Consider the following 27,219-nt stretch of genomic DNA (forward strand, 5'->3'; position numbering starts at 1 on the left):
GCAGCCGAGGCGGAAGGCGGGGAGAAGCGGCCGCAGGAGCCGAGCTAGCTCAGCGCCCGGCTGTCTCCAATGAGCGGCGCGGAGCCTGCGGCCCTGAAGCCCCGAGCCCGCTGCGCCCCCTCCCTACGGCTCACCTGATGTCAGGTAAGGTAAGAGGTAAAAGCGCGGCGCCCTCCGCTCCCGACCCGGGTCCTTCCCAGGCTTGAGTGCCAAGCGGGGCGCACGCTGGAGGGCTTCTGGTTCCCCCTGCGCCCCGGGTGGAGAAGGCATCTCTAGTGAAGGTGGGAGCCTCCTGGGAGCCTTTCTGGCCCCATCCCTGTACCCCCGCGCCCGCAGCCTTCACCCGCCCCCATCCCTGCAGAATCCTTTCCACGCCCGCAGGGCAAATGTTGCATTTTTTTTAACCCCTCAGGCGCCGCTGCCTCTTGGACAATGGTTAGGGGTGCCTTTGGAGAAGGATCCTGAATGGCTGCCCTTCCCCCGAGGCTCAGACTGGCTCCCCATGCCACACAGCGGGGCCTGCCCACATAAGCTGAGCGCCTGGCTGTGGCAGAAGCCTGGGGGCCTCCTGGGCCTGTCCACCTTGGCAAATCCCTTCCCTCAGTCTCCCCAGCTGGTGGACGGGCAGATACTCCTCTTGCATCCACCCCGGCAGTTAGGCCTGCAGGGCCCCTCCCTTATTTCCGGGCCTCTGCTAAAACAGGTGCCACTTGCCCAGGTTTGATGTTAAGACAGCTTTAAGCTGGTCTTACAGGATTCCTGCCCTCTGCCCACTGTCCCACCCCCTGGAGAAAGGCTGGCGCCCATTCCCCTGCTTCAGATGGGGCAGGTGCAAGGTGATCAGAGGAGGATTGTAGGGAGGCAGGGGTAGCTCCCCAGTTTACCTCACCTAGAACCACTTTCCTAAGTCCCAGCATGGGATGTGATGGGCTCCACAAGGGTGGGAGTCAGGATGGAACAACGTGGGTCCAACCCAACCCTGGTCCTGCCTCTGGAGACCCGCGATGACACTATGTCACAGAACTGTCCTCAGTCAGCAGTGTTTGCTAAGTAGTGGGTGGGCCTTTCCACCACTGGCAATGAATGGCCACTATGCAGTGAAAAGTTCACCAAGTTGGGGGTGCACTGGGCTGCTTGGACCCCCACCCACCCAGAGTGGTGCAGGGCTCTTAGCACATCGTCTAGCACTTAGTAAGACTCCATAAATGGTAGCTGTTGTGGTTGTAATAATAATTTATTATGTGCTGTGCACCTAACAGCTGGCGATGCCCCAACCACCATTTCTTCTGCGAAGAAAAGCCGTTGACGAGACCTCCGTGGGGTTGGGGCCACTTGCTTACCCTGTACCATGCCTTAGTATCTGGGGTCGGGCGAGGTGCCCCTGTCTCCCCGGGCTGTGTGTCAGGCCTGGCACCGCCTACACTGGCCTCTGGCTGCCACCTTGTCTCTCAGGCCACACATGTCATCCGTGTGTCCACAATTTGCCCTCCAGCTTCACCTGGCCGATCCCGGCGGTGTCCTTCATGTCAGGCAGAAGGAAAGCAGGGATATGCCTCCGAGCAGCTCGATGGGCTTGTCCCCTTCACCGTCCTGCTCAGTAACTTTAAAAATAAGAGCGTAGCCTGTCCCCTCCTAGAGCTGTAACCCGACCTGAGTTGGTTCTGCTCCATCAAAGCCTGGAGTAGAAGACTCAGCTCTTGGGAGCTGGGCACCCTGGTGCTGTTTCTCTGCCTCCAGTTGCTGGGTGACCCTAGACAAGCGGCATAGCTTCTCTCTCTGGACCTCAGTTTCCCCGCCCGTAAAACATGGTTCAGGTAGTCTATGATGCTAGAGTGCAAAATTTTGTTTATTCCAGTGAAGATAAACAACTGGGGCTCCCAAGTGGGTGGCTGTCCAGTGGGCTTGACATTACCCAAAGTGGAGGGGTGTCAGGAAGGACCCCCCTTTCCTCCTCCAGTGACTCGGAGTAGGTGCAGGGAGAGCCAGCCAAGCTTCGGGGCTGGTTGCTGGCAGCTCTGCCTCCTGTCCTACCTCTGAACCCCAGTTCCTTTCTGGGGGCTGAGGGATTCCCTGTGCCCACCGAGAGGGGCACGGCGGCTGAGGTGACTGGCAGGGCCTGGGCAGCTGGCATTGGCCTGCCCAGGAGGCGTGGTGGGGCACCCAGCCAAGAGCATCCTTCTCTGGGCTCCGACTCATGCTCACCCACTCACTGGCTCCCCAAGGCCTCTGCATTGCAGCAGGCAGGAGCCAGCACTGGCAGCCCAGCGGGGCGGGGGTGGAGCAAGGGGCCTGGGCAGGGGGTGTCTCTTCTGCCCCCATCCCCACCCCCGGTCCCTCCCCTGCCCTTGGTCCACTCAACCTTGGCTTCCCTTGGAGGGGAAATGCTGACAAGGCAACCTTCTTCTCTGGGACAGACTTGAATCTGCCTGGAAGTGCTGGGGTGAAGGCAAGGCCAAGGCTTGGGGACCATCATGCCCCTGGGTCCTTCCTTTCTGCATCTCAGACCCCTTCTGAGCATCATTAGAGGTCTTGCCAACCCCATGGATAGGCTGTTTGAAGGATTCGGGCTTTGGAGTTGAGAGCACAGACTTTGGAACTCTATGGCCTGGGTTCACATCCAGCTGTGCCCCTTCTTAGCTGTGTGACCTACAGCAAGTCACTTAACCTCTCTGTGCCTCGATTTTCTCCACTGTAAAATGGGGCTAATAATAGAAACTACCTGACAGGATTCTTGTGAGGATTGATGATTGTAAATCACTTAGAATAGTGCCAGGCACACATTCACTTCAATAAGTATCCTCTGGTATAGACTCTGTTTTCCTTAGATGAACACTCTCTGTTAGCACTTGTTACATTGACAAGAATTTTAGTTTAGCAGTTTAGAGCCCAAATTCTGGAGCCAGACAGTTCTGGGTTCCAATCCCAGCTCTGCTACTCACCAGCTGGGTGATCTTGGGCAAGTTACTAATTTCTCTGGGCCTCAGTTTCTCCACCTGCTAAATGAGGATAATGATAGTGTGAATCTTGTGAAGTTGTTGGGAGGATTAAGTAAGAGAACACAGGCAAAGTACATGGTGTATATAAAGGGCTGGGCTTATAGGAAGGGCTGTGTCACACGACTGCTTGCTGTAGTTACTGGTACCCGCTGTGTGCACGCGGTACAGGAGTTGAGTCAGGTTCTGGGATCCTTCACATATTGACTCAAGTCTTGGCTTGGGCCTTTGTTGGCAGAGTGATATGGGGCACATGCTTTTGTCTCTCTGTGTTTCAGTTTCCCCACTGTAAATGGGAATGTGGAAATACCGGCCTCATGGAGTTGTGTGGGTTTTCTGTCACTCCCAAACATGAGGTCCGTTGCCTTGCTGTGGGCACCAGAGTTATGGGAGACAGGGTGTCTTGGGCTGGCCCCCCTTTCCAGTCACTACTCAGAGTCACCCCTCCTATTTGTCCATGCCTCTGCCCTCCACTTGGGGACTCTGGAGCTTTTCCCATTTTGCAGATGGGCTGTAAAGACCCCGGGAGAGAAAGGGACAGACTCAACTCAAGAGGCAGCACTTGGGCACAGCTCAGCCCAGCCCCACTTCTGCCCTGGAGAAGCACCTCTCCCAAATTCATGACACAGCCAACAGGTGGCAAACCTAATCCCTCACCCTGTTGCCCTGACAGGTCTGGCCTTACCCTGCAGACAATGAATGGCCTTGTCCCCGTGAGCTAGAGCCTGCCCCTCGGCGCCTACCCACTGCCAGCCGCCAGGATGCAACTCTGGAAGGCAGTGGTGGTGACCCTGGCCTTCATGAGCATGGACGTCGGCATGACCACCACCATCTACGTCTTCAGCCACCTGGACCGCAGCCTGCTGGAGGACATCCGCCACTTCAACATCTTTGACTCGGTGCTGGACCTCTGGGCAGCCTGCCTGTACCGCAGCTGCCTGCTGCTGGGGGCCACCATCGGTGTGGCCAAGAACAGCGCCCTGGGGCCCCGGCGGCTGCGGGCCTCGCGGACGGCCATTGCCCTCGTCTGCCTGTTCGCGGGCATCTACACCATGGTGAAACTGCTGCTCTTCTCCGAGGTCCGCAAGCCGGTTCGGGACCCGTGGTTCTGGGCCCTCTTCGTGTGGACCTACATCTCCCTCGTGGCCTCCTTCCTGCTCTGGTGGTTGCTGTCCACAGTGCGGCCGGATGCCAAGGCCCTGGAGCCGGGGGCAGGTGCCGAGGCCGAGGGCTTCGCTGGGGTGGACCAGCGCCCGCCGGAGCAGGCGTCCGGGGCCACGCTGCAGAAGCTGCTGTCCTACACCAAGCCCGACGTCGTCTTCCTCGTGGCAGCCTCCTTCTTCCTCATCGTGGCAGCTCTGGGTGAGTGAGCACCCGCGGAGCCCAGCAGGCACCCCGGAAATCAACGTAGGGGGCATAGCCATCTCTTCTTTCCTCTCACATTTTAACATTTACATGGTTCATACATTCCATTGGTACGAAAAGTGTTACCTTTCACTGCATGGTCCTCCCTGAGAGTTTCCCTCCTAGCTCTGCCCCTGACGACCCTGACCTCCCAGGGCTAACTATAGGAAAAGGTTCCGGAAACTTCTAAGTGGGCAGGAAACCACTTTTATTCGTTTCTTCTATATGCTTCCAGTGTTTCGTTACGCAGCTACAAGCAAATAAGAACACGCCACTTGCCCCATTGCTTATGTTCTATTTTGTGTCTTGCTTTTTTTTTTTACTTAACAATATATTCTGGAATGTTTTATTTGGCTGCATAATATCCCCCTCTGTGGTTATACCATCAATTATTTAGATGTTAGACTCTTGGGCTGTTTTGAATCTTTCTCTCTTATAATAAGTAACCTCATTCATACACATTTCTTATAAACGTGGGTATGTCTGCAGGATAAATTCCGGGAGTGGGATCTCTGAATCAAAGCACGTTTTTGTAATGAGGAGAATAGAATAGAGACCTCAGAGTAGTGTGGGGTCTGTGGTAAGATTAAGTATTGTTACATGAAACTTTTATTTTAGTTATGTGTGTATGTGTTCTCCTCGGTGATGTAAAATGTATCGGTTACTGTGGGTCTGGTTCTACACAGTTCAAAGCACCACTCCTGCAACGTGGGTGGGAAGGCGACAGTGCAGGGTGGAAACTCAGTGGGTTCTGGGGGCGACGAGGCCTGGGTACAGACCCAGTTCTAGCTGCATGATCGTGGGCAAGTTCTCGAGCATTTAGAGCCTCACTTGCTTCCTCTATGCAGCGGGGATTGTCGGTGTCCTTATATCATGATGTTGTAAAAAGCTTGAATAAAAACAGGAGAAGGATAAGTCCAGAACTTGGCACAGCGTGGTAAGTGCTCAGAAATGTTGGCTGTTAGGAGTTGTTACACATTTAACTCCTAGGGACAGAGTCTGGGAGTGGCCACACAGCTGGAGTGTTCTCAAAGAAGACACGCCCACCCCCGAGCTGGCCTCGATGCTGCGGCCCCTTTCCTCTCATTGTCCACCCTCTCGGTCCCGGCCCCTTAACTGCTGTGTGATTTTTAGACCAGTTCCTTAACCTCTCTGTCTCAGACTCCTCGCCTGGAAAATGGGACAGTAAAAGTACCCATCATGTCGGGAGTTGTGCGGGTCAGTAGCTAATATGAGTGAGACACCTTGGACAGCTCCTGGTACATTAAAAAGCTCCCGATGGATATTAGCAGCTATGAGTCCTGGGACGACCCTTTCCGTTTATCCAGATCATTGTTCCTACTCAGGCTTCAAGGCCCAAATGTCCCCTGCTTGGGGAAGCCCTCACAGATTTTACTGACTGTGGCCCTTTGTCTGCACTTCAGTTATAGCTTGGTGACATGAAAACCATGCATTCACTCTCTTGCTTCCCCTACCAGGCTCTGAGCCCCTTGGGGGACAGGACCAGGTCTGACTCACCCTGGGTCCCCTGATACCTGGCACAGAGGAAGCCCACTGAATGAATGAACGAACAAATGACCCGCCTGCCTGTGTGGGCAGATGTCACCCTACGACCTCATTTCTTCGGCCTGCCAGGCCGTTGTCAGCAGGTGTCCTAAAATACAGCTGAGCAGATTTTACCACCTGCAAGACTGGGGAGAGGGCAAGGACTCTATCCTGAGGTCAGGACCCCAACTTGACGGGTAACTTAAAGTGAGTGTACCTGCCACGCTCCAGTTTCTCATCCTGCAATGGGGGCGTCATCAGGTTATTGTGAGAATTCGATAAGATGCAACAGGATGCTTGGCAAGACTGAATACTTTATATGTTAGGGGCTGTGATTATTAATAATCATTTTTCAATCAACAAACATCCAGGAGGGCCCAGCTTTTTCTGACAGCTCATAGTCTAAAAGAAAGACCACCCATTGGGAAAAAAGGTTAGTTTTAATGTTGAGTATCTCCTATGAAATTGGGATTCTTTTTCTTTTTTTTTTAAAGGGGAGTTTCAACGTGGCTTCTTCTTTAAATCCTTACTTATGGGGGTGGTTCTCTTCAGCTCATCTTCAGATGATTCTCAAGGTTGATTGTTCTGTAATTTAGTTGTAATTTTAATTTGATTATGGGAGCTGGCAGGCATAGCGTTTACCTATTCTGCCATCTTGGACCTTCCTCCGAGATCTATAGTATGGATTTCATGGCAACCCAACTGCCTAAACTTGGACAAGTGACTTAACCTCTCTGAGCCTCAGTTTCCTCATTGGTAAATGGAAATAATAACACCATACCTGTAAGATTATTGGGAGGCGTTAAAGATGAGGGAACAGATATCTGGGCTGACAGTATTCCAGGCAGAGAGAACAGCCCATGCAAAGGTCCTGAGGCAGGAAGTTGCCTGGTTGTTAAAGGAAAAGCAGAGGCCAGCCCAGCTGGAGCGGAGTGTGGGGGTGGGGAGTAGAAGATGAAGTCAGGTCAGTCACAGTGGCCCGACCGTGCAGGGCGTCCCTGGCCGCTGTAAGGACGTCGACTGTTACCCTGGACGAGATGGGAGCCACTGGATTGTTTAGAGCCGAGGGACAACAAGATCTGTTTTCAGTTTCACAGGCTCCCACTGTTGACTGAGTGAAGAGGCTGATGGGTGGACAAGGGTGGGAACAGAACCAGGAGTTGTGACTTGAGGTCGTGCACGTAAGATCCGCAGCTTGGACCTGGGTGGGGCAGCAGAGGCAGTGACAGTGGTTGGATTCTGCAAATATTTTGAAGGCAGAGCTGCAGGATTTGCTGATGCATTGGAGAGTTTCATGTGGTTCTCGTATAGATTCGACGAGGGTTTGCATACGTGCTTAGCACCCAGGAAGGGCTCAGTAAATGTCTCTTGTGGTTACTATCATTGGTGCTTGCTGGGGTTAAAATGCTGCGGGAGCTCTCTGATGCCCTTCTCTCCCTTGTGGGTAAACTGCGGCAGAGCTGCAGCTGCGATGGAACTCCACAATGGGAGTTGGAGTCTCCGTCTGGCCATGAACCGTGGGGACCCAGGCCCTCTAGACCTTGTAGTCTCTGTGCCAAGACCAGCAGAGGGCGCCAGAACCCCACGGAAGGCCTCACTGTTCTACCTGAGCCATCCTGTAGAGAAGCCCAGGTTCATTCAGGGGCCTTTATTCAACGCCTACTGCATGCCCAACCCCAAGCCAGGTTGTGGCCTGTGGAAAGAGCTGCAATGAAAATGGGACACAGTCTGGTCTGACCACACTCCATTCTATGTCCATCATGTCCATAAGATGAGAGTGGGCATTCTAGATTATTGGGAGGGAAGGGACAAGGAAAGAGCCCCCACAGTGGAAGCTGGTTCAGATTTGAGTCCTGGCCCTTCATCTTAATTGCTGTGTGACCCCTGGCAAGTTGCTCAGCCTCTCTGAGCCTCCCATTCCACCCCTGTGAAATGGGGGTGAGGGTCCCCTTTCCTCACCCCCGTCCAGGATTGTTGTGAAGATACAATAAGACAAATGGGTAGGATGTAATCCAGCAAACTGTAACATGCCCCACCAAGAGGGGTGGGGTGGCAATTTCTGGCATTGCTCGGAACCAAGTTATCAACAACTTCTGAGGTTCTAGAATGTGAATTCTGAACCCTCTACCAATGACAAGAATGTAAACTTTGGTGTCATTCAACCTGGGCTAGTGCTGTCATCTCATCTTTCTGTTTCACTTCGTTATCTGTAAAATGGGGTGATGACAGGACCAGCTTCAGAGTGCGTGGAGGGAATGAGATATCGCCTGGGCTGATCGATGTCTAGTAGCCTTATTCATACTGACCCAGCCTACACAGATTGTAGACACCATTGCCCCTCTTCTCTGAAAAGTGGGCGGCATTAAGCACTACAGGGCCCCTACCCCACCTCCCGACATGGTGAGAAGAGGTATTTGCCAACAAAGAACTCCCTACCCCCTGATCGGGTGAGCAGAGCAGGCAGTGTGGGGGTGGGCTTCCTGGGGCCCTGGAGGAAGGGAACGGGCGCCCCTGGCTGCAAATGCCCCCTGAGCACACCTCGTCTCCCGGCAGGAGAGACCTTCCTCCCCTACTACACCGGCCGGGCCATCGATGGCATTGTCATCCAGAAGAGCATGGAGCAGTTCACCACGGCCGTCATTGTCATGTGTCTGCTGGCCATTGGCAGGTAGCCGGCTCTCGACCCCGAACCTTGCCCCCCAGGCCTGCAGCAGGGGAGGGAGGCTGGGGCCAGCTCCTAAGGGAAAAATGGGCCAGGGATACCCAAGAAATGCCCCTGGTGGGCCTGTCCCTCAGCTGTCACCGTGGTCACCAGCACCCGAAGGGCTCAGGACCGATGTCCATTTGGTTAAGCCAAGCCTAGAGCCACTCCCTCTTGTCCCTAAAAGTGGCTTCCGTCCTCCAGGGTCCCCCTCTCACCCTCCCTGGTTATTTTCCAAGTGGGGAACAAGGGCCAGCCTTGTCTGTGCTGTTCCGGAAGGGAGAGGGGTCTGGCTGGCAGAAATGGGGCTCTCAGCCCCAGGGAACACAGCCCCCTCTTTGTCCCCTTGGGGGTTCCAGCTGGGGAACGAGCCCTGGACAGTGGGCTCGAGGTTGGGGTCCTGCCCTGTCTCCGCCCTGTGAACGGTGCACGTCTGCCAGCAGTGGGAGGGGGCAGCCGGGTGACGTTGTTGGTTGTTGGAAGGACAGCCTGCTATGTATAACATCTCTTATCTGCAATTAGCTCGTTTGCCGCAGGTATTCGGGGCGGCATTTTTACCCTCATATTTGCCAGACTGAACATCCGCCTTCGAAACCGTCTCTTCCGCTCACTGGTATCTCAGGAGACGAGCTTCTTTGATGAGAATCGCACAGGTTGGTCCTCCTGGGGCCTTGGGTGCCTGGGGCTCTGCCCAGCCAGGGTGGGTTTGCCTCGAGCTGAGGAAATAATTGGGTATATCCACGGTCTCAGCCCCGCTGCCTCTTCCCACCGTCCTGTTCAGGCTGCAATTACCCCAGGAGGCTGGCTTGGGCCTCGGGGCTGGCCTGCGCGCTGAGGAGCTGGCCTGCTGGCTGAGGTTTTGGTGTGAGCTGTGGCCAATGCAGGACCCTGGCCAGGCCACCCAAGGTCCCTGCAGGAGCCAAGGCCTCGCTTCCCACTGCCCTCTAGAGCCACAAAGGCCAGGACTACCCACGCCTGTGGTCTGAGGGGCCCAGCTCCTGCAGCGGGAGCAGGGTGGGGTGCAGGGCAGAGCTGGGAAGGCCGGACCAGTAATATCCAGCCGAGATCCCGGGCTCTGAGACAGACCTGGCAGGTCCACACCCTGGTCCCACTGCCCTCACTTCAGCTCGCGGAGCCCGTTTTCTCATTCTGAAACAGGACAGTAGTGGCCACCCCAGGGGCTGTGAAGCGCTGGCCCGGTATCCGGCCAGTGAGGAAAGGGGCTCGGCTCCTTCCTCCTCCCCCAGCCCACACTGTTATTTCCGTAGGGAAGGAGGGAAGGGGAGAGTTACCCCCGCTGCCGGGTTTGGTTCTGGCTCAGTCATGGACAAGCTGTGGGTGCTGAGCACACATTTTCCCCTTTCTGAGTCCCAGCCGCCTCGTCTGGGCTATGGATGGAATGTCACAAGAGGCTGGTGACAAGGGCTGGGCTCCGAGCAGCCCTCAAGGGGAGATCTGGTCTCCCCTCTCCACCTCCCAGAGAAGGTGGGGGAATTCTGAGCTCCCGCTGCCCCTCAGTGTCCCCTGCCCCCACCTGCCGTGGCCCCGTGGCTGCAGTGGGAGCTGAGCTGCCTGTGTTCCAGGGGACCTCATCTCCCGCCTCACCTCGGACACCACCATGGTCAGCGACCTGGTCTCCCAGAATATCAACATCTTCTTGCGAAACGCGGTCAAGGTCACGGGTGTGGTGGTCTTCATGTTCAGCCTGTCGTGGCAGCTCTCCCTGGTCACCTTCATGGGTTTCCCCATCATCATGACGGTGTCTGACATCTACGGCAAGTATTACAAGGTAGGCCCGCCAGTCCCTGCTGGGCCCTGTGAGCATGGGCAGCTCCCGAGTGACCCCTCGGAAGGGACTCAGCGGCCACTGGTGGCTGGCGAGGGCCTTGTCGTGAGGCTGTGTTTGCATTCATTCATGTGTTCATTCGTTCAGTCAGTCCGTATTTATTGAGCACCTATGATATCCCAGGCACCAAGGTACATCAGTGAGCCAGATAAGGCCTCCTCCCTCAGGGGGTTTGTGCTCTAGTGGGGAGACAGACGGTAGCAGTTACAATCTATAAGGTGGTAAAAGATGGTAAGTGCTTAGGAGAAAAATGAAGTCAGGAAGAGAGAGATTGGGGGGGGGTTGCAATTTTAAATAGGTCTTTCTGAGAAAGTGGCATTTGAGTAGAGTTGGACATCTTGGGGAGGCATGCCCCAAGCAGAGGGCACAGCCTGTGCAAAGGCCCTGGGGTGGGAATGTGCCTGGTATGTTGGAGGAGTGTCAGGGAAGCCAGTGAGGCTGGAGCAATGAGTGCGGGGAAAGGAAAGGAAATGCGGGCAGAGAGGTGACAGGGGCCAGGCACTGTAGGCCTTTGTGAGGACTTTGGTTTTCACTCTGAATGCGAAGTTTGCTCTCTTTCCATAGCACGCTGTTGATGCAGGAGTGGCTCTGGCCCCCTGAGCGGTTATGGGCAGGCCACCCCTGGGCGCTGCCTCTGCCGGGAAGGTGGGCCTGTCAACTAGGCCCCGCCTCACCCTCCTCCTGCTTCCCACTTTGGTGGGTGCCCCGATCCCTAAGGGACCCAGGCTGGGTTCAGACAGCTGCAGATGGCCTCTTCCCTGGGGACCCCGACCTGACAGGGGATGGGGGTGGGAGCCCTCCTGAGCGGGGGGCTTTGACACACCATCAGCTCAGCGTCCCCAGCTCAGTAGGAACCCTCAGTACCGGTGACCTGAGGCCAATCCCAAAATGCATCCAGTCCCCACAACCATGTGCTGCCTGCTGGAAGTGCCCACCACCCAGGAGGGCCTTCTGCCCCGCAGCTCTGGGTCACAGGCCTCACTGTTTTCCTCCCAGAGTTAAAAAAGTAAATACAGGAGTTGGAGTTGGAGCCAGTTCTCTTCCTGTGCTCCCCACCCCACCCTTCCTGCCTTCCTGCCAGCCCCTGGGACTGGGCAGGAAACCCTGGGCCTCCCCCACCAGCCCCGCCTCTGCACACCTCAGGCCCAGCCTCAAGTTCACTCAGGCAGCCCTGAAGGAAGCTCTGTTTAGGCCTTCTCCCCATACCTGCATGTGTTGAATACAGCCACTGAGTCACTGTCACAAGCCACACATACCGCCCACGGCCCCACACGACTCAGGGTACAGCCTGGCTGCCCCGGGTGCCTGTGTACACTGCATGCTTCCGACAGCTGGGCGTGACTCACCGGTCATGACACGTGCCCGTGTGTGATCCTGGCCTGGTCTTCCTGGCTGGTTTGAGACTCTGAGAATGGTGACTATTGCAAAGCCTGAACAGCGCTGCCCAGGGACCGCTTCCAGAGCTCTGGTGGGCAGCAGCCTGGGGGTCACACGCTTGGCATCACTTCTCAGCCATCTATCTATCCCCAATTACATGCACATGACATGGGCAGATTTAATAGCCTGTACCCTCTGCCACCATCGAGAATCTGGCCAGGAGTTCTGGAATCTCTGTGCCAACCCTCAGACTCTCACATAATGTATGTTGATGATGTAAATGGTGCCCCCTAAATAGTTGGTGTTTCTTGTGCAGTGTACAACCTGAACCACCATCCAGGGCATCCCTGTTCTTATGCCAACACAAGATCTGGTGTGGATACTCCTTTTCTGAAAGGATCAAAAACTATATGGTCATCAACAACCTCCTCTATCTACTGGACATGACTTCATGATCAGCCCCCCATCCCTCCTTGGGAGCTCACCCCAAGATCCCAGCTGGAGTCTGTTCTCTGAGTCCATCAAATCAAGCTAAAAGGAGGTGGGGGAGAATGGGGAGCTAGGTCTTCTCCTTTCGTCCCTGGAGCTCCCTGCATAGAGCTGGCACCAAACAAGGGTAGACAAGCCCAGAGAGGCCTGGGACTCAGGTAGGCCTGTTTTGGGGTCTCCTCCTTCCTGTACCCCTCCTGCCCATAGAGACTCTCCAAAGAGGTCCAGAATGCCCTGGCCAGAGCCAGCAACACGGCCGAGGAGACCATCAGCGCCATGAAGACTGTCCGGAGCTTCGCCAACGAGGAGGAAGAGGCAGAGGTGTACTCGCGGAAGTTGCAGCAAGTGTACAAGCTGAACAGGAAGGAGGCGGCCGCCTACATGTACTACGTCTGGGGCAGCGGGGTATGTGGTCCGGCCGTGGGGGGCAGGTCCCTGTGTGTGGGCGGCAGGCTGCGTGCACCTGACCGTGCGCTGTGCCAGCTTTCTGCTTGTCCACAGAGAAGCCTCCCGTGAATGTCTCGTAGGGGCCTCCCCTTTCCTCAGGGGGGAGCGCTCATCCTGCCAAGGTGAGGAGTCACCCCGAGGCCAGCGGGGACCCAACCTGGGCCACGTTCTGGCCGGTCCTATGTCACCACCACACACACGCCCGCACACACACACACACCTGTTAGTGTCCGGCTCACTCCCGGGGATGGGGGCTGAGTCACAGCCCCTCCCTGGAGAACAGGGAGCACTTGGCCGCACCTGGGAGGTGAGCTCGTCGGGGAGTAGCTGGGTTAGGAAAGACGAGGGTTAGGAGTTTAGGGGGGAAAGGAGCTGGTGGCCTAAGGGTAACCAGGGGACAGGAACTATGTAGATGCCCCCAGGGCAGGCCACCCCTCACAAGTGCCCAGCCAGGGAGGAGAAGGCACCCCTTCTGGCCAAGCCTCTCTGCAATGTGTCCACCAGCAGCTATGCCTTTGGGGCTTGGTGTGGGGAAGGACAGATGGGGACCCTGAACCGGCGGTCAGGGGTACCCACGTTCCACTCCTCCCCCAACACTACCGCAGGCACTGGGGTGGAGGGAGACCCGGACGCCTGGACACAGCCCCTCCCTGATGGAGCCTGGTGGGCTGAGAAAACCCAGAGTCCCCCGCCCTGCTCGGCCTGGCTCACTGTGTGACGTCAGCCAGTGGCTCAAGCTCGCGGAGCTGTGCTCTTCCCAGTGTAGACGGGACCGATGGCTTCCACTGGGCCTCGCTGAGGGCCTGCAGGCCCACATGTGTGCCAGGGCCTCACAAAGAAAGCCTTGTTCTCAGCCAGGCCCACGGCCCGCCCCAGCTGGGGGCCTTGGCAGGGGAAAACTCCAGGGTGGGGAGGGGCAGGGCATGGGTGACAGACGGGCACCCGCCTGTGGGCGGACAGCACCGCCCTTGGCTGAGTTTCAGTTCACGGCTGTGGAGCTGCTCTCACCTCCCCGGGGGGATGAGTCTGAGCCAAGGCCCCTGTGACCCACGTGCCCCCTCCCCTCTGTCCCCAGCTCACGCTGCTGGTGATCCAGGTCAGCATCCTGTACTACGGGGGCCACCTCGTCATCTCGGGGCAGATGACCAGCGGCAACCTCATCTCCTTCATTATCTACGAGTTTGTCCTGGGAGACTGTATGGAGGTGAGCAGCTGGCTTGGCGGGGAGTGTGCGGAAGAGGGATCTGCACAGGGCGCTCGAGGTCTCAGGGGTCTTTCTCAAGCAGGGAAGGGAGACATCATGACACCAATACTGATAACAAAACCGACAAGTGGCAGCAACTCTGTTTATGGAGCCAAGTGGCAGCGACAAAGACTAGTTCGGGAAATGCACATAAGAGCTCCATGAGAGGTCTCAGTGCTGTGCCCATTCCCATTTCTCAGCAGAGGAAACTGAGGCTCAGAGAGATTACACAACTCCCCCTCCACATTTGTAGGGGACATGGGTTCAAAGGCAGGTGAGTCCGACTTTATTTTAACCCACTTTAAAGCGTAGAACTACGGAAAAACACCAGGGTTGTTTTAGATTATGTCTATATTTGGGTTCCTCCACCAGCAGAGCCTGAGAGAGGGAGCTGGGGCGTCTCTGCTCAAGCTGCCGTCAGTCATTGCGTGAGAATGCTTGGAGTGGGGGTGTCACGCTCTGCGTCCCACCCCCAAGGCCCTCAGACATTGAGGTTGGGCCTCTGTGCTCTATAGTGGGGGGGTTAACATCTGCCACAGATGGCACTTTGCATTGGCCACAGTCACACCTGCAGTGTCATTTGACTCAGCAGCTTGCTTCCAGGAGTTCATGCTTCAGAAACTCCCACACCAGCGGGCAGAAATGTGTGTCCCAGGACAGTCAGGACGACACTGTTTATGACAGTGAAAGGTTATAACCACCCCACATGTCCACGGGCCAGGGACTGGAGAAATACCTGTATTCCAGGGACAGTCCATCTGTCCCGTACAGACCAGGCCGCAGCTACAGAAATATCGTTCTCTGCGCCCTGCATGGAAAGACCCTGAAGACGCTGTTCAGTGGAAAGAAGCAAATCCCCAAGCAGTAGGGATGGACTGAGCCCATTTGTAGTTTTTAAATGTCAAAAGTAATTATATACGTGCGTGTGTTTGTAAACACACAGAGAAAGCACAGGTGGAGATACAGCACACGGGGAACCGTGGTCGCCTCTGGGATGAGGGGGCATGCAGGGCAACTTCTACACAGCACTGGTGTCTTACTACCAATAATGTCACAGTAACCGTCGCGCTGTGCTGTGTCGACGTCTTACTTTGTGCCGAGCACTGTCTTCACAGAATGACGACACCGGTACTAATATTACCCCCATTTCACCCACTGGGGCTCAATCATAGCACCTAGGGGGCTGAACTGGGAAGCTCGAGTTCAAGCCCTGGCAATGCCACTTCCCTGCTGTGTGACCTGGGGGAAGTTACTCGAGCCCTCTGGGCCTCAGTTTCCTCATCAGTGAAGAAGGAGATAATGATAGAACCTACCTTGTAACATACACAAAGTGAAGTGCTCAATAAAATGAGTCGTCAGCATTTGTCTCATTTATATTGCATATATTTTCTACCCAAGGGAAAACATAGTATAAATTAAGACCCATGTTTTTTTAAACTGAAATTTAAGAAATGCTGTGGCAGCTTCAAGAGGAAGGTTCTGTTCCTGTTCTACCACATTCTGGCTGGTTCATTTAACTTCTCTGTGCTTCTGTTTCCTCGTCTTGGGGGTGATAACACATTCTCTGCTGGGTGGCTCTTGGGGTTTAGCCATGATGACGGTGAGGTGCTGGCTGCCAATGTTATCAGTATTTATTGCTGCTGTCCCCATTTTTTCATTGCTGTCATTAACTGCTGTACTAGCAGGGGTGGCCCCAGCAGCCTTCCGTACCCCCACGCCCAGAACTGTTGCTGTGTCCTTGCTCTCTCCACACTCCCTTCATCTCCTGGCACCAGGGACTGGGGAGGGGGTAGTCCCAGGAGTGGGGTGTCAGTGGGACGGCAATGTGTGTCTCCTCCCCCTGCAGTCCGTGGGCTCTGTCTATAGCGGCCTAATGCAAGGAGTGGGAGCGGCTGAGAAGGTGTTTGAGTTCATTGACCGGCAGCCAACCATGGTGCATGATGGGAATTTGGCCCCTGACCACCTGGAGGGCCGCGTGGACTTTGAGAACGTGACCTTCACCTACCGCACTCGGCCCCACACGAAGGTCCTGCAGGTGAGGCGGGGGCTCTGCCCAGGTCACCCTTTCCCTCATGCCGGCTTTCACACCTGCATGCCAGGCCATGAACACCAGGGACACGTAAGACAGAATCCCTATTCTCAGGGAGTCTGGGTTCCGGTCGGGAAGACAGATTACTACCGTGTTTCCCCAAAAATAAGACCTAGCCGACTATCAACTCTAATGCATCTTTTGGAGCAAAAATTAATATAAGACCCGGTCTTATTTTACTGTAAGACCGGGTATGATGTGATATGATGTGATATGATATGATATAATATAACATAATACAGGGTCTTATATTAATTTTTGCTCCAAAAGATGCATTAGAGCTGATGGTCCGGCTAGGTCTCATTTTCGGGGAAACACCAGTAGCAGAGGGCTGTAGTTTTAGGGGTGGAGTCAAGGAGGCCTTCTCAGAGGAGGTGACATTTGAGCTGAGACCTGAACAAGAAGCAAGAGCCAATTAGGTGGCTGTCTGCAGAAAGAACACTCCAGGCAAAGGAAACAAGTATAAAACAACTGCCAGATCCTAGAAAAGAGAGCATTCAGGGAGCCGGCAGTGCTCAACCATGGCAAAGGGGCACAGGGCGGGCTGGGGAGGGTACCCACCTATGTCTGTGGCCAAAGCATCTGGGCCAGTGGCCCCATACCATTCATGTGTGCGTGTCCCTTGCAGAACGTGTCCTTCAGCCTGTCCCCAGGAAAAGTGACTGCGCTCGTGGGCCCTTCAGGTAGTGGGAAGAGCTCCTGTGTCAACATCCTGGAGAACTTCTACCCGCTGGAGGAGGGCCGTGTGCTGCTGGACGGAAAGCCCATCAGTGCCTATGACCACAAGTTCCTGCACCGAGTGGTATGTGGTGGGCCTTTGCTACCCTGCTCCGCTCTTTGTCTACGCTTTTCTCTTGCGAGCTGTAGCACAGATGCAGTGCAGAGCCTAAAATACATGTACGTCCAAGAATTATCACCAGCGTCAAGAAGCAGAATGTTCCAGTGCCCCAGACATCCCCCCAGAAGCAACATCTCGCCCAACCTTTATGCTCATCATTTTCTTGCTTTTCTTTCATCTCACCATCTCTCTGTACTTCCCCAGGGGGCACAGCTGTGTTTTGCCTAGTTTTGAACTTCTGGCTGGCATCATAACGCGGTACCCTTCTGGGTCTTGCTTCTTCCACTCGCACTGTCTGAGTCATCCGGTGGAGGCTGCTTGTCTTTCCTTCGCTTTCTTTGCTAGATTATAATCCACTGTGTAAACATGTCACCATCTATTTCCGCATTCTGCCCTTAATGGATATTTGGGTTATTTCCTGGTTTTTATTGTTACCAGCAATACTGACGTGGACAATTTTGTCCGTTTCCTGGTGCACACAGGTATGTTCTCCTAGAGTGGAAGTCTAGCCCCAACTTTAGTGGTTTCTGCCACAACAGTTTCTGCCCCGAGGATGGTCGTACCACTTTACATTCCACTAGCAGTGGATGAGAGTTCCAGTGGGTCCACAGCTAAATCATCTCCAGTACTTATAGGACCATACGGTTCTGTGTAATCCTTTCAGAAAAGGAGCCTTCAACACCAGATCCTGTGCTGGCATAAGAACAGAGATACCCTGTATGGTGGTTCAGGTTGTACACTGCACAACAAACACCAACTATTAGGGCCGCACCATTTACATCATCAACATACAGTAAATTATGGGAGAGCCTGAGGGTTGGCACAGAGATTCTAGAACTCTCAGGCAAATTCTAGATGGTTGGCAGAAGGCCACAGGTTGTAAAATCTGCCCCCCCATGTGGGTATAACCAGGGGTAGGTGGCTGAGAACTTGTTTCAGGTGTGTGACCCCCAGGTTTTGAAAATTTTAATTTTCAAAACAGTAAAATGCAACAGTGTAATCATGTTCCCATATATTCAGAAAACTTTATAACTAAGACAAAGAGTTCCTTCCCCTCCACCTCACCTTTTGAATTCCACTCCCATGAAAGTGACCAGTGTTAGCAGTTTAGTAAGTATCTCTTCCAACTTGTTTCTTTCTATAAATATATCGCTATATATAGGCACATACATAGTTTTTTTAAACAAAAATAGAATCATGCGTGTGTGTGTGCGCGTGTGTGTGAATTTGATTTTATGGATGTGCTGTAATTATTTAACCAATCCCCAATTTATGGGCAACTAAATTATTGCTTTTATTTTCTTAATTTAAAAAATTTTTTTTGCTATTTACAATGTTGTAATGCTATCCCTCCATAATATTATTTTTGCAGGCCAAATTCCTATTACTGGGGCCATCGGACAGCAGCTCCTTTAAATTGTTCTCTTTGTGGTCTGGGGCCTGCTGCGGCCTCTTGCATGCCGGCACCGACAGACTTACCCACAGAGCTGCACGCTACCGTCTCTTTCACGTTCTCTTCTTTTTTCTAGGACAGGGCAGACAGCGAGCTCTCTTGGAGGTCAGGGAACTTGGCTTAGCCCAGGGCGGCGAGCTTGGCAGGCCCTAGTCTGTTGGTCCAGGGAGGCCGAGGGCTTGTGCAGAAAGTGGACTCCCTTGTTTGCAAGGAAGACAGACAGCTGAATGCAGCTGCCAGGCACAGGCCCTGATCAGATTTCAGACCCGAGACCCTTGGCGTCAGCTGGGCCCGGGGCTGGCGAGATTCCTGGTGGCAGCTGGCTGGACGCGTTCCTGGCCTCTCATGCCCCATTCCTCCTCTTCCGCAGATCTCCCTGGTGAGCCAGGAGCCAGTGCTTTTCGCCCGGTCCATCACAGACAACATCTCCTACGGCCTGCCCACCGTGCCCTTCGAGATGGTGGTGGAAGCTGCTCAGAAGGCAAATGCCCATGGCTTCATCATGGAGCTTCAGAACGGCTACAATACAGGTACCAAGCCCAGGCACGTCACCTCCACCGTGCCCAGTGCTGCACCCTCAAGGATGCGACCCTCTGAGTTATGCATTGCCCTCTGTCAGCTGCCCTTTATTATTTCAGGTGAAGTTCACATTACGTAAATATAACCATTTTCAAGTGAACAATTCAGTGGCATTGAGTACATTCACGATCCTGTATGAGTACAACCACCATCTCTATTAAGTTCCAAAACATTATGATTTAAAAAGAATATATATGTATTGTATTAATTACTTTACTCAATTTTAGATTAACAAATTAATATTTTCATTTGATAAGTTTAACAACATAGTAATTTATATGTTTTATTATATTTAATATACGTTAAAATGTTAGCTCTTGAAAAGGGGCTATTCACATGGTTTAAAACTAAAAAATACATAAAATGATATACAGTGAAGTTTTATTCCATCCCTTTCTTCCACCCCCAGTTTCCTCCTGCCTCCACTAAAACTTCTTTTCTTCATTTCTTACATGTCCTTTTGGAGATTCTTTATGCAAATATAAACATATGTTTTTATTTCCTCCCACCCTTTTACAAAAACAGAAACAGCACCTTATATTCTGCACCTAACTTTTTAAACTTAACACAGAATCTTAGTGATCTTTATGTTGGTGCCCAGAGAGCTTCCTTGTACTTTTTGGTCAAATGCTTTTCCTGTATCTGTTGAGATGATCATATGATTTTTATCTTGGATTTTGTTGTGGTGTGTCACACTGATCTGTGGCTGTCGAACCATCCTTGCATGCCTGGGATAAATCCCGCTTGGTCCTGGTGTATAACCCTGGTAATGTACTGTTGAATCCAGTTGGCCAATATTTTGTTGGGAATTTTTGCATTTATTCATCAGGGATATTGGCCTGTAATTTTCTTTTTTTGTAGTGTCTTTGTCTGGATTTGGTATCAGGGTAATGCTGGCTTTGTAGAATGAGTTTGAAAGCATTCCTTCCTCTTCGATTGTTTGGAATTGTTTGAGAAGGATCGGTATTAATTTTTCTCGAAATGTTTGGTGGAATTCACCTGTGAAGCTCTCTGGTCCTGGGCTTTAGTTTGTTGGGAATTTTTTTGATTTCTGCTTCAATTTCGTGGCTAGTAATCTGTCTGTTCAGATTTTCAGTTTCTTCCTGTTTCAGTCCTGGGAGGTTGTATACTTCTAGAAATTTATCCTTTTCTCCTGGGTTGTTGCAGTTTTTGTCACAGTAATTGTATTCTTGAATTGTCCTTTGTATTGCTGTGGTGTCATTTGTAGCTTCTCTTGCATTTCTGATTTAATTTACTTGGGTTCTCTCTTTTTTTCTTTATGAGTCTGGCTAAAGGTTTATCAATTTTGTTTATTTTTTCAAAAAACTAGCTCTTAGTGTCATTGATCTTTTCTATTGCTGTTTTAGTCTCCATTTTGTTTATTTCCACCCTGATCTTTATAGTTCCTTGATTTTTATTATTTCCTTCCTTCTACTTACTTTGGTTTTTGTGTTCTTTTTTAACTGCTGCATGGTATTCCAGTGCATAGGCTTTCGATTAACTTACTTAATAAATAATATATTTGTTCACTTTCCTATTGTGGACATTTGAGTAGGTTTTTCATCTTTGTTGTTTTTTGCAATAACAGTGCTGTGAGTCACACACCACCAATAGTGCCTGCGTCACTGAGGATGGGAAATGACCCGCAGGGAAAATGACAGAGGTGGATTTCCTGGCACAAGGGTTGTGCATTTGTAATTGGGATCCATAGGCTTGCCTAGTCCAAGCCAACAGACACAGAGGTGGAGGTACTGCCGCCCATGACTGGGGGCCTTAGGGACCGTCCCAACTTTGCGTGCCCCAGGAAGCTGTCCCCACAGCCACACCAGTACAGTGCATCATCAAACATTTGGATTTTTGCCAACTCAATGGGTAAAAATTGGTACCTTGGTACCCATTGCATTAGTCGTAATCTGCACGCCTCTTCTGAACAGGAGCGGAGAGCACCCTTTCATGAGTTTTCGAACTGTTGCTAGTCTCCGCTGATGGCCCTTTTAACCACACTTTCACGAGAGTACAGCTCCCATGGCAGCAGGGACAGGCAGAGGAAGGGGGCTTCTCGCTCACCCCGAGGGCTGCCCCGGTCGCACCTCCCACTCACTTGCCCCTGTGCCTCTGCCACGCAGAGACGGGGGAGAAGGGTGCCCAGCTGTCAGGCGGCCAGAAGCAGCGGGTGGCCATGGCCCGGGCTCTGGTACGGAACCCACCTGTCCTCATCCTGGACGAAGCCACGAGTGCTCTGGACGCAGAGAGCGAGTACCTGGTGAGTTGCGGGTGGCGGGTGATGCTACAGCAGGGAGCATCTCGGGGGGGCCCCGAGCCCCTCGGCCCAGCGGACAGGCCTGGGCAGGACTTGGGAATGGCACAGCGGCCCTCCCAGACTTCAGCTTCCTAGACTGCGGTGTGCCAGTATTGAGGGCGGGGAGCTGGGGGAGACGCCGCCCAGGGTCTGGGCGTTCTGGGCCCGGCTTCCTGGCTCTCAGTGAGCTGAGATGACACGATACAGGGTTAGAGTCAGGAGACGCGGAGCAGAAGCTCTGTGCTGCAGCGCATAACTTGAGCCGGTCCCTTCCCCTCTCAGCGTCTCATTTTCACTGGTAAAGAGGGTCCGGTCACGTATTTGTACCTCAGTCTCTCTATGGATTGATTCATTTATGGTGCCGGTGTTTACTGCGCTCCTCCCAGGTACCCGGCACTGTTCCAGGCGCTGGGGTTACCTTGGCAGGCTGACCTCTGCCCCCATGGTGCTTCATTCCAGGGGGAAGACAGACACCAAACGGACCCAAGCATGAGTTCAACCCGTGGCCTCTGCCCCGTAGAAAATGAAACAATCATGTGACAGGGAGATTGAGAGGGGTGACCGTCGTCAAAGAGAAACACAGCCGGACATTAGTTAAAGCTGGAAAAACAGATTTTATTCAGTAACCACTGACAGGAGGGAAAGAGCTGAGCTCTGCTGCAGTCCATGCAGCGGGGTTGGGTATCTTTAAAGGGAGAATGAGGGCGTAAGGAGGGGGAGAGAGTGGACTCGGGGGAAAACTTACAAAGGGTTGGTCAGTGTGAATGGATTGATCCAGCTGGGTCTGCTCCTGGCAGCTGTTGAAGTTAGAATTCTGTCCTCCCACAGAGACCCGGATACCCCCTCCTTCCTGATGATGACATTGCAAAGGAATGGCTTCCAGGTCCTTGAGAAAGCCCCCCCTGAATTTTAGGAGATTCATACATATATCTAAAAGGGACGGAGGAAGGATTTAGAACTACAAGCCCTTTTAAGTAAATGCTCTAAGAGAGGGGGGCCAGGGGCCTGCTGTCAGGTGTTGGCTAGAACAAACAGTCGATTCTCCTGAGCATTTAGGGGGGCTGGGTCATCCTAGGGACAAGGCCATGTGCTATAGATACCCTGCTGGCATATGGCTGCCTAGTGCAGGGTTTGGATGGAGTCATGTGCGCCCAGAGTTTGCAGTCCTCACCAGTAGAGCCAGGGTCACCAGGGGCCATTTGGTTTGAGACCCGAAAGAAAACAAGACAGCCGTGGGGAGTTCTGGGGTATGGGCACCCCAGGAAGAGGCGCAGTGGGTGATGAGGCCCAGAGCAGGTTCATAGCCAAGCCCGAAGGACAGTGGGAAGCGAGGGCAGAGTCAGAGGGAGACGCCAGCTCCTCAGGGCCTAGTCAGGGCTTTGGACTTTTTCTTTGCAATTAATACATTTAATTTTTCAAAGAAGTTTTAGGTCATTGAACAGAAAGTACAGAGTTCCCATATATCCCCTCCCCTCCCACAGCCTCCCTTATGGGTAGCGTCTTGCATTGGTGTTGTGCATTAGTTTCAACTGATGAACCAATGAGAATGCCTTATTACTAGCTAGAGTCTATGGTTGACATTGGAGGTCAGTGACTGTGTCGTGCGTTTTACGGCTTTTGACAAATGCAGCATGCCGTGCTCCCACCGTCATAGACACAGATTCGTTTCACGACCCTAAAACTCCCCCAGCGGTTTGGATTTTATCTGAAGTAGGACAAGAAGTTATTGGAGGGCTTGGAGCAGGAGTTCGATGAGAACTGATTACAAATGTTTAAATCTGTGTGGGGAAGAGAACAGGGAGCAGGGCAGGCAGGTCGCAGCGTCCAGGTGAGAAGTAATGGTGATCGGGTGGAGAGATGGGACAGAGTGAGGTAAGCTGGGGACACGCGGCCTCCAGGGTTTGCCAGAGTCGGAGTCAAGCCCTAAGGGAAAGATGAAGAATTGAGGGGCATGGTTTTGTTCTGGTGTGAGCTTTGGGGCTGATGGTGCAACCGTCAACCTAGGCCAAGGTTAGAGGACGGAGCAGGAAGACCAGAAGACGACCAGGCTAGGGCCCGTCTGTCACTTGCCAGGTGCTTCCCCTAGGAGGTGGGAGAGCTGGGCAGCCAGCAGCGATGGGGCGTGCGTGCGCGTGTGGGTGTGTGTGCATGTGCATGTGTGTGCGTGTGCATGTGTGTGTGTGCGTGCACGTGTGCGTGCATGCGTGTGCATGTGTGTGTCTGAGTGTCCGAGGCAGCGCCCGTGAGCCGGCCCCCTGTCTCCCCAGATCCAGCAGGCCATCCACGGCAGCCTGCAGAAACACACGGTGCTCATCATTGCGCACCGGCTGAGCACGGTGGAGCGGGCACACCTCATCGTGGTGCTGGACAAGGGCCGCGTGGTGCAGCAGGGCACACACCAGCAGCTGCTGGCCCAGGGCGGCCTCTACGCCAGGCTAGTGCAGCGGCAGATGTTGGGGCTCGAGCCCTCCTCGGACTGCACGGCCGGCCACAACGAGCCGTCGGCCAGCGGCTGTCACAAGGCCTGACTGTCGGCCCTTCCTCTCCCGGTGGGACACAGGCTCTGGCGCCCTCCTGGCACATGTCCCCATGGGGGCAGCCCCCACCGGCTGCCCTGCGAGCCCAGGCCCACAGCTCTGGAGGGCGACCTGCCATGTAACCACATGTCACTGCTTCCTGCATCTTGCCCCTGGTTCCCACCCCGTTCCCAGGGCCACCACCAGCCCCCTGCCGCCATGAGCCACTCCCTCCAGTCTGGGCAGTGGAGACAGCCCTGGTCTCTCCATCTGGTCTCTCAAGGCTTCTAAGAGAAGGTAGACTACTTTTTTAAACCAAGATCTTACCAGGTTTTTTACTGCTTGGTTTGATGGGCTCTAGTCAACTCCTAGATTACAAAAACATTTTTTTAATTGGGAGTAATGGTGAGCAAGGTCCCTGAGATGTTCTGGAAACTTCTGGGCCAGGAGTGAATGGCCCTTCCTAACAGCCTGGGGGAGGTCAGGGCCTCTGCCCTTTGCCCCTCGAGAGAAGGGGCTTCCCTGACTCCGAGGGAGGACATGGGAAGGGGACTTTCTGTCTCTCCCTCTGCCCAGCTTCGTGAGTCTGGCCCAGGGTGGGCAGGGAGAGGGGGAGGCCCTGCTGCCCTGACAAATCTAAGCCAGTCTCACTGTGAACCACTACGAACCTTAACTAGGGGAGTGAGGGGCTGGCGAGGCCTGGTGGAGCCTCGGGGTGCCCCCGGCCCAACACCCAGCTTTAGCTCCTCTCCCCACACCCTCCCCGCTGGCAACCCCCTTCCCCACCCCCACCTCTGCCCCTCTGCTGTTCTGAGGCCCTTTGGCTGTTTGGGAGATGCATTCTCCTCCCTAATCGGTGCATGGGATGGTGGCAAAGCCCAGGGGCTGGCTTTGTAGGAGGTTGTGAGATATTGGGAGAACCCGGTCAATAAAGTGTACTACCTCTGACCCTTGACCTCTGACCTCTTCTTGGGCCATCTGCCCCATCACCTGTTAGGTTTTTTCCATCAGACCCTGCCTGGGGCAGTGGTGGAGAGACTTCGTGTGGTCTCGGCCCTACCCCCAGTGTCTGGCAGCCCCCATCGGTGCGCTTCATGTCCCCGGGATCTCTGGCACAGACGTTCACATCTGCTGTCTGTCTCCACCAGCCTTGAGCTGGGCAATAGAGGCCTCTCTCCTCTAAGACCTCTGTGCCTCCCAGGAAAGCTGAGACCCAGCAAATGCCACCTGTTCTTTTCCATCAAGGACAAGGCACCCCACACTCACTCCCGCCCATGGAGCTGAGAACTAGTACCCAGGAGAACAGCTCGATCAGAAGAGAAGCTTAGGACTGGGCAGGGGAAGACCTCTGTGCTGATTCTTTGTACTCACTGCGTTGTGCAGAAGTCTGGGGTCCCGGGGAGAGGGCTGGGGCAGTGGCTTTTTACCAACTGGTAGGGAAGTGTTTCAGTATTTTAACTACTGTTCCAGTCACTTGCATATGCCAGCTCAACGTCAGCCATGTGCCCATTTCCCTACCAAGCAAACTGAGGCCCAAGACCCAGCCTGTGGCCCGCTGGGTCCCCTGCTTCCCGTCTGGGGCTTGGATCTGCCTTGAGCATCTTATCTATGCAGGACCCTCTGGTTCCCTCCCTGAAGAAGTCAGTATGAGCCTTAGAGCTGGGTCCCACAGCAAGAGTGTGCTCGGGCCCAGGTTAGGCTTCCAGGTGGAATCTGGAGGCATCAGGGACTCAGTGTCCGTTTTCGTTTAATCCTCACAACAGCCAGCTTTCTCCCCTTTTTAAAATTGAGGAATCCAAAACTCAGAGAGGTTAATTGCTTTATCCTCCGCCACACAGCCAAGACCCCACAGGCTGAACCCACAAAAATAGGGACTAGAAAGTTGTGGGGTATTATGTTATCTAGACTCTTTTACTATGCTTGCACCATTCCATAATATACAAAAATCATGTTTTTTAAATGCTGCAAAAACTTGACAAAATACACAGGTTAGCTAGACCCAGCCAGAAGGAAAAAAGCCAGCTGTACGTGGTTTCCCCACTGAATTTCCCTTCTCTGGGCTTCTGTGTCCTTACCTGGGAAAGGGGATGTGCTGCAAGGATGGAAAGAGAAATTGGACCCTGTCTGGGGAGCTGGGGGCCCTTGGGAGGAGGGTGGATTCGTTTCCTGGGCTGCCATAACAAATGACCACAAACCGGGTAGCTTAAAACAGGCACTTATTGTCTCAGAGTTCTGGAGCCAGAAGTCCCACAGCAAGGTGTCGGCAGGGCCGGGCTCCTCTGGAGGCTCTGGAGGAAGGTCCTGCCTTGTCTCTTCCAGCTTCTGGTGGCTTCTGGTGTCCCTCAGCTTGTAGCCACATCACTCCAGTGTCAGCCTCCGTGTCCGTGGCTTTCTCTGTGACTCTGTCTCTCTAGTCTCCCTCTGCCTTTCTCTTATGAGGACATTTGTCCCTGGATCTAGGACCCATGTGGATAATCCAGGATGATCTCATCATGAGATCCTGAATCACATTTACAAAGAGCCTTTTCCCAAATAAGGCCCCATTCACAGTTTCCGGGATTGACGTGGGTCTCTTTCAGGGAGTCACTTGCAGCCTTCATCCATGTGGCTTTTCATCCGTTGCTCTCTCCCTTCTCTGCGACCACTGCCTTGGCTCAGGGCCACCTCAAGACTTCCTGCTTGGTTATAGGGGTGAGGGATTAAATGCTGCGAGGGCCAGAAGGGTCCAGCTTGGTTGGGAAAGGGGTTATGAAACAAAGTAGAGACTTTGGGCTGGACTGGCCTGCTGCCACGTACATTTGTTCCTTTGTCAATCAGTTTCTTCCTTTGGCTGCAGAAACCCCTCCCACAGCATCTCAGTGCATCAAATCCAAACACTTCCCCGTGGCCACAGGGCCCCTGCCTACCTTTCATCCTCACATTTTGAGCCTCAGTTGCTCTACTCCAGCCACACCGGCCTTCTTTCTTCTGGTCCTTCAGCAAGTGAAGCTCATTCTTGCCTCTGAACCTTTACACTGGCTGTTCCTTCTGCCTGACACACTGTTCCTTCCATTTGGTTTCCAAATGGTTCCTCCTCATTCCTCTCAGTTCACGTGTCCCCTCCTCCTCGACAAGTCATGAATGTTGAGATTCCCCCAGGCACCTTGATCTGTCATCATCACAGCACTTGTCACCCCCCTGAAATTTTTTCTGCCTTGTTTGCTCTGTATAGACCAGGCACAGGTCTATACACTTTGCATGAACTATGTCAACTTAATCCTCATAAAACTCTTCAAAGATTACATACAATGTTATGCCCACTTTACAGATGAGGAAACTGAGTCACAGAGAAGTTAAGTGACTTGCCCAAGACCACCCAGCTAGTAAAGGATATAACCAGCGTTCACACCCAAAAGGCACA

The 27,219-nt window shown here is 53.5% G+C and overlaps 1 protein-coding gene across 3 annotated transcripts; it reads left to right on the forward strand.

The window, feature by feature from the left end:
* On the forward strand, window positions 1-24,773 carry ABCB9 (ATP binding cassette subfamily B member 9). Of its 3 annotated transcripts, none has more exons than XM_081037896.1 (12): window positions 1-144; window positions 3,667-4,355; window positions 8,496-8,610; window positions 9,166-9,296; window positions 10,227-10,432; window positions 12,563-12,760; window positions 13,878-14,006; window positions 15,892-16,080; window positions 16,763-16,936; window positions 18,796-18,955; window positions 21,131-21,267; window positions 23,571-24,773. In XM_081037896.1, exons 2-12 carry the CDS (start codon window positions 3,755-3,757, stop codon window positions 23,829-23,831), a joined length of 2,301 nt encoding a protein of 766 aa, XP_080894022.1. In that variant the 5' UTR covers window positions 1-144; window positions 3,667-3,754; the 3' UTR covers window positions 23,832-24,773. The 3 variants fall into 3 exon arrangements, with proteins under 3 accessions (XP_080894022.1, XP_080894023.1, XP_080894024.1); XM_081037897.1 differs by having other exon boundaries at window positions 16-149; XM_081037898.1 differs by having other exon boundaries at window positions 19-144; window positions 9,180-9,296.
* Window positions 24,774-27,219: the final 2,446 nt, after the last annotated feature.

Source organism: Rhinolophus hipposideros, assembly GCF_964194185.1.
Source record: "Rhinolophus hipposideros genome assembly, chromosome: 24".
NCBI classification, from domain to species: Eukaryota; Metazoa; Chordata; class Mammalia; order Chiroptera; family Rhinolophidae; genus Rhinolophus; species Rhinolophus hipposideros.

Coding starts and splice junctions, on each gene's coding strand:
- ABCB9 (XM_081037896.1), top strand. CDS start 3,755: ATGCAACTCTGGAAGGCAGTGGTGGTGACCCTGGCCTTCATGAGCATG. Junction 4,356..8,495: donor CCTCATCGTGGCAGCTCTGG/GTGAGTGAGCAC, acceptor GTCTCCCGGCAG/GAGAGACCTTCCTCCCCTAC. Junction 10,433..12,562: donor TCTACGGCAAGTATTACAAG/GTAGGCCCGCCA, acceptor TCCTGCCCATAG/AGACTCTCCAAAGAGGTCCA.